At 42.3% G+C, this 9,990-nt stretch overlaps 1 protein-coding gene across 1 annotated transcript; it reads left to right on the forward strand.

Moving 5' to 3' along the window:
- The first annotated feature begins 7,850 nt into the window (after positions 1-7,850).
- Positions 7,851-9,785, forward strand: LOC147898778 (uncharacterized). The gene is made up of 6 exons (XM_087379230.1): positions 7,851-8,091; positions 8,176-8,409; positions 8,495-8,670; positions 8,750-8,865; positions 8,992-9,233; positions 9,554-9,785. The coding sequence occupies exons 1-6, from the start codon at positions 7,859-7,861 to the stop codon at positions 9,783-9,785; spliced, it is 1,233 nt and encodes a 410-aa protein (XP_087235356.1). The 5' UTR covers positions 7,851-7,858.
- Positions 9,786-9,990: the final 205 nt, after the last annotated feature.

Consider the following 9,990-nt stretch of genomic DNA (forward strand, 5'->3'; position numbering starts at 1 on the left):
ACTATCACATTGCAATCGACCTGCACATTTCTTCAATCTAACTATCCCATTGAAGCTAGCAATATTTGTTGTAACATCCTCACTCCAGACATGACCATCAAACTTGTTTTCCAATCCTAGTGTCTTTTGCTCCTGGAATGTTGGAGGCAGCTCAAACAGAATATTTCCATCATATGACTTAGGTAGCTCCTTGACAAATTTAATTGAAGAGACCATTTGGAAAGAAATAAAATGAGAATTAGAAGGTGGCAATTTACGTAACAAGTCAATGACACTGTGGAATGGCTTATCTTTGTCTCTTTCTGTTGAAGGCAATCTATCCCCAGTCACAATGAACTTATTTCCGAATTGAATGTCCAAGGTATATTCCCTCCCATCTCCTCTCATTGCAAATGGCACTTCAAACACAACCTCTTGCTGTGACACATCCATACACTGGTGAATCCTGATGATAGAAGAAATCAAACTGAAGACCGAAAGTATTTCATTCTCCTCAAGCATGCACGTGACCATTTTGAGCAACCTTTTGTAGTAACAAAACACCATTCTCATCATGAAGCAAAGCACTACTCTCCATTTCCATAAGAAAGCTTTCGAACAAGGATAAATTCTTTTTCTTTTGCAGAAGAAGCTTCAAAATCTATGAAAGCAATTGTTGTACACTATAGAAGTCAGGAAGTATCTACCGTCCGATGCCCCATAAATAATGCAGAAAAAGGAAGGGAAAGTTTTTGAAGGTGGAGATACCTCACATGCCAGGGAAGTTCAATGGTGCCAAAGCAAAAGAACAAGAATGACCGCAGCTCACAAAAGTAAGTGGTCGAGGTAGTATTGAACATGAAACATGCACCTCAAATGCTATGTGGAGGCAGGTGCGAACAGAGCTATAAAACTTGGAGGCAAGTGCTAGAGTAGTGATTCAGTATGATGACAATTCTTAAATTGCATGGCACTCATGAAAGGTGTTGGTATAGTTATAAATGCCATGAAAGGTGATGGAGTAGTGAAAGGTGGTGGAGTAGTGATATAGTAGCGTGATCTTGAAAAGTGTGTGCCACCAATGAAAGGATGGGATATAGTTTTACATGCATGTATTTTTCTAAATTTTAAGGGGGTGATTGAAAAACATATTATAATGCATGTTTTGCAAAAGATAGATGACAATGTGAAAGATTGATCACATACATCTGCATAACTACTAAGGAATATTTAGCTAATGATGTAGAAAATGTTATTTTTTAAATCTATCAACTTTGCATTTAAATAAAATTGACTCAAAACTTAGTGTATGGCTTGAGTTGTTTTTGTTTTAATATTATATTTTGATATCATAAATGTTTTATTTCAAATTATGAAAAAAAAATATGAAATTCATTTGCATTGATAATTAATCCAAGACAATTATAAAATTTGGTATAAATCATTTTTCAGAGTGAGAAAGATAACGTTCCAATCATGAATGTGACTACAATGTCCATGCTCGAGCAGTGGATTTGAAACCATCAACCTCGAGAAACTCCCATTTTTGTACATATGATGGAGTGGACATGCATTTACTCACCCTCTACCAGTCGATATCATCACTCCAAAGCTACGACAAGTGGTCTTTTACTGCAGCAAACTCTAGCCATCCATTTTATGAGCGAAATTAGCCGTGTCCAAGATGTTTGCACTGTCCACAAAACAGCGTTGTGTGTAAGAGCCTCTCTAGCCTACCGTTGATGGTCCTCTCATAGGCTTTGGTTCGTGAACTGCTTCTACTTTTGGCCCGTGCTTCAGATCTTGTCCTCGGATTTTGTAAGCTCACCTCCACTTTGCTTCATGAAAGATTGCCAAGTAGAGTTGAGGGCATGATGATTCACAGAGAGACTACTATGAAAAGCTCATAACTGAGAGGGGAGGTGGGAAGCGCTTACAAGGAGAGGCTGCTATGAAAGCTCTAACTGCGAGGCTCTGGGACGAGAGCTTACAAAGAGCTTGAACGCAGGGCTCTCTGCATCGTCTCCTTCCTTGTCATCATGTGAGTCATCTCGGCATTGTTTTTCTGTGTTTTTTGGATTATCTGAACGAGGACTTCCTTTTGATGTTTAGGAGGGTGGCGGGATAACGGTGCTTGTGACATCCAACAAAGGAGAAAGATGATCTCGTTGGATTCATCCAACAGAGGAGAAAGATGATCTACTTGGATGATCTTCTTTAAGTCTTCACTGAAAGGATGAGGCCTCTGTGGAGCTGGAATCTACGGCTCTAGCACAGTAGAGCTATGGCTTTTGCTGTCAGATGTCTCAGTCCCGTTCCTTTGTGTTTCTTTCTCTCACATCTTGTGATTAACCTGAGGAGGTGAATCATCTTCCTGATCATGCATCTCCCCCTATTCCGCCAGCGGAATAGGGGGAGATGCATGCCAAACTCCTTTGAGGAGTCACTAAGTTCCAGGGAGTTTGGCATGCATCTCCCCCTATTCCGCCGGCAGAATAGGGGTATGTGTCCCGTGAGGTTATTCAAGAAAAGCATTAGATATGATGTCAAAGCCGAAAGATTTCCCAACATTGCTGGGATCTCTCCCGTGAATTTGTTCTGATTAAGATACGAGGGCACGAGAAGCAGGGGAGGTGAGAAAAGGAGAAATGGCGATGGAGTGAAGAAGGTGGGGGAGGAAGAGAAAGGTGATTGAGATGCATGCCAAACTCCACTAAGTTCCAAGGAGTTTGGCATGCATTACCCCCTATTCCACCGGCGGAATAGGGGGTAATGCATGCCAAACTCCTTGGAACTTAGTTTGGCATGCATCTCTCCCTATTCTGCCAGCAGAATAGGGAGGGGTGTGTCTGTGTGTTAGAGACAGAGAGTGAGTGAGTGACGAGATCCTCTCCCAGACGCGGGCTCTCAAACCGATGAGATCCTCTCCCAGACGGGCTCTCAAACCGACGAGATCCTCTCAAACAGAGTAAAGCCGTCCTTCTTTTCCAACCTTGGTGTTGCTACAGATAGTGGGCAATCGTCTGCTATGATACTAATGGGCGAAGATGCAGGATGTTTGTGGGGAGCACCAATAAAATTAATGAAGCTGACCTACAATAAAAAGCTGACCTACAATAAAATGCAGGATGTTTGTGGGAAGCAGGGTTAGAACCATTGGAATACATGCATGCATCTCCCCCTATTCCGTCGGCGGAATAGGGGGAGATGAGGAGTTTGCATCTCAAAGGAGTTTGAGCTTGTACGGTGTGTGCACTGCCAGGGAGGTGTGGAGTGCTGGTGTAGCTGCATGTGAACGAACTCTAACAAACCCAGTAAATGAAGCCTTTGAGGTGGAACTTGAAAGTAGGGCAAAAAACCAAATCGGATCTCAAGAGATAAGACAGCAATTTTTGGGGGGGAGCGGGCTCTGTGGGTGATATGGCGCCATCACCCACAACAAATTATTGCTGATTTTTGGGTTCGTGAGATCCGAAGACGGCAGCCGCAGCGAGCAACAAGCATGTGCTCAAAGTTAAAGACGAGTTTTCGATCGATCGGCGATGAAGAAGAAGAGGATGATGTTGATGATGATGATCTACAGAAAGGGGAGACGAGTTTCAATCGATCGGCGTGAGCACTGAGCAGCAAAGGTGGAGAGGATCAGCGATGGTGATGATGAGATGATGTGTGGCTGTGGTCGTGAGCAGTGAGCGTGGGAAGGTGGAGAACCCGTGGGGGAAGAGATATTGGAAGGGAATTCTGTCGAAGTACTGGAGCTTAGTTTTTTGGGAAAGGCAGGAGGAATTCTGCGAGAGAGAGCTCCACCTGTTCCTCCCTCCACACCCGCGGTAGTGCATGGAAAGGGCGAAGTGACGCTCACCTGATTGTCCTCCATTCAGCTTGTGAAGGCATTCCTTCGTGGCTGTTCCCGCCTGGGCTTCTTTCGTCTCCATCCATCCCGCTCCCCCCGCTCTTTTGCCAAACTTCCTTGCCTCCAACTTACATTGCCACCGATACTTACATTGTCGTTCGTAAGCAGTTCAAAGATGAACCCGACTTTATCAAAGCCGGGGGTAGCGAGCTTCAGTTCGAGTAAATTCAGGCATTCAAACCTCTCGAACAGCTGAGAATAACCGATCAGGTGTGTCTCTGGATACTTCCCGCATCGTCGTTTTTGTCAATTGGAATGTTTCGTGCTTCTGGGACTTCGTTTTAGCTCTTACCTCTTACCTCTGAAATATGCATCGGGTGCGACCCCCGTATGGCGATTTTCGATGGAAAATTCTATAACAATTCTAAGCGTTAAGGTCTACCACCTCGTACCTAGTCTTAGTTATTCAGCGTTTGCGTCTCTAGTGCACTTCATCCTCAAAGGAGTTTGGCATGCATCTCCCCCTATTCCACCAGCGGAATAGGGGGAGATGTGGCCATCCTCTTCGATGCTTGTTAGCGAGAGTAACTAGATGACGAGGCTCCGTTGATTTCAATGCGCTCTCTGTTTTCATCTTCGGACTTCTTCTTCTTCTTCTTGTTTGTCTTTTGCCCCTTCTTCGCTCAGTCTGATCTTTCTCCCTTGCTCTTCGTCTTCTTCTTCTTCGTCTTCTTCTTCACATCTTCCCCTCACCTTCTTCCTCGGACTTCACCTCCTCTCCGGCTGTTGCTTCCTCCTTCAATCCTCCCTTTTCTTCCTCCTTCACTTCAACACCCTGCTCCCTTCTCCTCTTCCTCCTCTCCTCCTTTTGCTTCCACATTCCCGCAGTTCCCTGCTCCTCCCATAGCTCTCTCCATATGTTGAGCTTGATCATGCCTTATAATTCCCTAGACGCGTCTCAATCCAGTGTCTCGCATGCCAGACTTCGTCATCTCCTCGTCCGAATGGGAGCGGACGTGCACAAAAGATGATGTCACAGCAATGGTACGCAATTATCTGGGGTAATTTCTTGTATTGCACACACGATCGTTGTGCCTTAGTGCTTAAGTTTGGCTGTTGGTGGAATAGATCAAAACATCGGGATCAGAGGCTCTTGGTTTCTTTTCTTCTCCCTCTTTGTTGTTGCTCTCATTGAGATACTCTTTGCTGCTTTTTTTGGATCCATCACAGACTTGGGTTTGATTGCCGGGCATGCTGCTGCTTTTCTTGATCCATCAGAGATGTGGGTCTGAGATTTTAGCAGTTTGCAACAATTTTTCATGCTTCAGAGATTTGGGTTTGAGATTGTAGCGATTTGGGTTTCAGGAATTTCTGAAGTATTTCCTTCAAACTTCCTTACGTCTATCCAGCAACTTCCAAGCTTACCTTTGCAAGTAAGCACTACCTTTGCAAAATCCATTGCCTCAGGTCTCAACGACCTTGAAGATCCATTTGACAAATCTAATTGACGAACACTTCTAAGGGATTGGAAAGGTCTGCCACGCTAATGTTTGCTTCACAGTTAATTTTGACAACTAACATGCGCTCAAACTTGGGTTTTCCTGGCTCAAAAGATTCATTCCCTCAACATTTTCTCAGCCCAGCTCAGACCGTCCAATGCCCCTTCACAAGTTTGTTAGAGGCCGGGGTTGTTTATATAATCGAGATTAGGATCTTTAAGGGGTTATGTCGTTGAACGATTTGGGTATGATACAAACCATTTGTTCATAGCATTGCGGATAGTGGGAATACTAGATACATAATCATACAGAGGGCAATCCATTTTAACGATAACCTGATATGAGAATTGCTCATGATAGAGCTCTCTTGCATGGTTTTCATTATTGTTTGAGATTGTTTGCACTGGTCTTCCAATAGCAAGAAGACGTATATTTTGCAAATGTATAGACATTCCATAGCTTCTAAAGGAATTTTTGGGTGCTGCACCAACTGTAGTATACACTTCTGGTGAAGCAGAAGGCTTGTGTTCGCCTGACCTCACATAGGAAAACCGCCAATGTGAAGGGGTGGTTCCTTAGGATTTTCTCCTTTTGTAATTTCAATTTGGGTGGAATAGGGGGATTGTGCATTAGTTTTTTCTCACACTATGGTTGCTCTTTGATGTTCTTACGCTCCTATGTCAATACATAGTCATGACTTTCTTGAATCTCTCTTTCCAGAGTGTTGGTTGGAATATTGGAAACTAAATTGTTTATGGTATCAGCCCAAGCTCCAAGATCACCAGGTATTTCTCTTTTGGTCAGTTGCATTCTTTGATTCATTGTTCATTCAATGGCCTACTTTTCCTCAAAGTACAATAAAAAATGAATGGTGCCTGAGATCTAATATCCAATTTTCTTTTATGTATGCTAAAAGTCATGACTAGGTCAGGAAAGAGAAAATCTCCAATAGGTGGACAGGCTGCTGGTAAGAAGAAAAAGACTGCAAAAAAGAAAGAGCAAGCACCAACAACACCATCCCCCACATCTGTTGACACACAAGCCAAATCTCCAAATGCAGAGGAGGTTGAAGAGATGTCGGTGGAGAAAGAGTATGCTAGCAAGAAGGATAGTGGAAAGGCTAAGGTTGATACGGAAGGTGATGAATTTGTCCCTGAATCAATGGATAGTAATGTTGGAAGTGATTTTCTTGAGTCCATAACTATCAATAGAGGAATGGTACCTCCCCGTATCCCTTTGTGTAGATTACTTATTAACCCTAAGGTGAGACAACTTAGGAATGACCTCTCCATTCTCAAGAGAGCATTTGAGATGGAGGGATATGTCCCTACAAAGGGGTCCTTTATTATTTCAGTTGGGATGTCTGATGGGACAACCAAAGAGGTGGACGATGAGATAAGAGCTTCATGGGATAAGCATTGGCATGCTATGAATGATGAGTTTGAGCATGAGCTTTAACAGACTCCTGCATTGGAATTCTTGTCCTGCAAGATGTTATATGTGTGGGAGGGAAACCATCAAACTGCCTCATGGATGGAGAGCATTGGGGAGGTCTTTGTTAATAACAAGGCAAGGCATATCAGGATTCATGCACATATTATAGCTCCAGAGCCTGACAATGAGTTGAGGTTGATTGCAGCTTTACAAAGGTTTAACTTGTGAGTATCATCTTTCTTTCTTCCACTAGTTGTTTCAAGAACATATTTCTATTTTCAACTTTAATGCTAAAATAGATTCCATTGTTCAGATTGAATGAGGAGGCAATTGTCACAACAAATCTTAAAGATTACTTGTATCATACAAGTACAGTTGTTAGTTGTGATGCACAAGTATTTCTAGAGGATTTTACGGAAGAAGAAAAGAAAAATATTGAGGTTGTACGGCAAAAGGAGATTGGTCAAGGAAGAAGGGTTTGGTATCCCCTCACACAGGCCATTCTTGGTCGCATGGTTTATGCTGTGAGTTCTTATACTTTCTACCTCATGCTTTCTTTCTTTCTGCTTTTACTTCATCACTTCCTCTATATAGTTTGAATTATAGCTTTGCTGCATACTTGCTTTTGTAGGGCAAGTGGAAATCTGATTTTGAAGTATCTTGTAAGAAGCTGCCTCCTGGATTGGATAAAGATGAAAGAGTTGTTAAAATAGATGGTATTAAAAGAACAGTCACTCAAACATACAGGAGAAAGGTGCATAGGGTGAGTGTGCATTTTCCTTTGTCTAGTATTATTATGTATTGCTTTCAAATGTCACGCTGAATTTCTTTTGTGTGGTTTTCATAGATTTTGTCAATAATAAATCCTGCACATGGTAAAGATTGGTTTCACAAATTATGGTCCTTGCCATATGAAGACACAACTGCTAAAATTACACTAGACAAGTTGTATCAAGTGGCCATTGCTTCTTGCAGCAAGGCTCAGCAGCTTTCATTATTATCTTCACTTGGGTCTGATTTGAATTTGAAGAATAGTTATGGAATGCCATCAAGTGACCATGCCTTCATTGGGTGGCTTGCAAAGGAAGTTTTTATGGACCAAGTTCTTGAAGAGTGTCATAGGTTATTGTCACAGGTTCAGGCTTCCTTTGTTGGTGTTTCTCCTTTGGAGTTGCCAGAGCATCCTACACTCTGCGAATATTTTGAGGATATTGTGGCAAGACATCGGAGTGATTTGTATGAGCCTTTTGCATCCTTCATGTCTGTGGCTACTATGCCTGCAAAACAGGTTGACCTTGTGAATGCAAGCAGAAGAGTTGTTTATAGGTAAGCATTCATCTTTCATTGCCTTATTCTTGAATTTCTATTTCATAGTGTTCTTATGCTTTCAACTGCCTGGGTTTTGAATAGGTTTATTCTTCATTTGCTGGAAACAAAAAAGATACAGACCATTCCATCTATTTGCAAGGCATGGACAGTGCTCAATCCTCCTACATATTGCATGTACACACATAAAGTCTTTCGTGAGGACATGACTGCAAAAGGAACTATAAGGCTTTTAGAGTGGGAGAGAAAGCATTGTCCATGGTGGATAGAGATGAGTAGTGGAAAGTGTGTGGAGGAGGAGGCATTAATGCTAGAGAGGTATATTTCTCATGTTGGTTATTTACGTGCCTCTTGTTCTTATTAGTTTTTTGTGATTGACTTGCTCCATGGGTTTCTTGATAAGGCATTCGAAAGGTCAGTGTAAATCTAATTCTGGATCCTCTGGAGACATGACGGAGGAGCAGCGTAAAAATCTAGAGGAGCAACAAAAGATGTTGGTGGAGAAACAAAAGGAAAATATAGGGAATCGTGATCCTGCAAAACCAGGGAGAAGAAAGAATACTAACTTGGATGGAGATGGTAAGCTGCAAAATCTTTGTTGAGGTTTTTCAATTCCTTTTAGTCTGGTATTATCATTTGATATGCATTATGTTTGCAGATACTCCAGAAGTTGATGACTCTGGGATAGTGAGAAAGCCTTTCTCCATTGAATTTATTTGGGTTCCACTGTCTTTTTTACCATGTTGGAAACATCCCCTCACACCTAGGAGTTGGGTAAGGGTATGGGAGTTTGACTATATCAAATTGGGCAAAGAGATAAAGCAATCACAGCTTGCAGATGGATATCAAGAATTACATGATTTTTTTGCACTTCTACACCAACAAGGGAAGAAACGAAACTCTAAACAATGCACATGGAGTGTGGACTGTTGCATTGTGGATCTTCCCACAGGGTATGCTACAGGTGATAAAGGAGAGGTTCCACCTTGGAATGTTATCACAGAAGATCATATCTCCTCTTCCTTGGCCGTTGCTGCAGCTGTGATGGATGACAATGGGTGGACATTGGTTTTTTGTTCCCCATCTACTCTGCCTACTGTGGAGCACTATGCAGTAAGATTAAAAATGGAGGTGGCTTGCAGGTAAATTTATTTGTGTTGAACACTTCATGAAGTCTTGCGGGTTATAGGCTAGGGTCTGATTCTGGTACATATTGTTTTGTTTCAAGCAGATAGATCGTACAAAGCATGGAACCTCAAGGCATTTCAGACACACTTGGGATTGGTGTGAAGGTGAGTCTTCATATGTATGTTTGCTTCTACTTCTGTATCATAAATCACATAGAAATTGACTCATGCTTTTTTGAATAGTCTTATGTTTTCCATGCTATGGCTATGAGGAGGATAGGACAAAGACCCACATTTAACATGCAATCAGCAAAGGGTGTGGCCTCCATGATGAGGATGAGTTTAGATGGCAACTTTCTTCCACATTACTTGCCTTTAGTCCATCATTCCAAAAGAGTTGGGAAGGGAGGTGCATGGCGTGGATATCTTGAGAAGAGTCCTACATTCATACTTATGTTCTTGGAGATGTTGTGTCCTCCAAATGGTTCCATTCTTGAGATGGGGGTAGGGATCGGACCAGGATTGAGGGCTGCACTCCACTCTGGTCGCCCTTGCTTGGCAATATGACCCAGAGATATGTGCTGGACTACTTCTAGGAGTGGTGGATGCTATTTATGCAGGTGTGGGATCATCTACACAGCAACATATGCTCATGGACATCGATGCTGAGGAGGAAGAAATCAATGTTGCTGTGCCATTGGACTAGTGAGTAAAAAATGTTGTTCTTTATTTTGAATGAATACCTTTCATTTACACATGTAAGGGAGTTCAA

This window comes from Dipteris shenzhenensis, chromosome 9, assembly GCF_047967505.1.
Source record: "Dipteris shenzhenensis isolate YYH24624 ecotype China chromosome 9, Dip_SZ_1.0, whole genome shotgun sequence".
NCBI lineage: Eukaryota > Viridiplantae > Streptophyta > Polypodiopsida > Gleicheniales > Dipteridaceae > Dipteris > Dipteris shenzhenensis.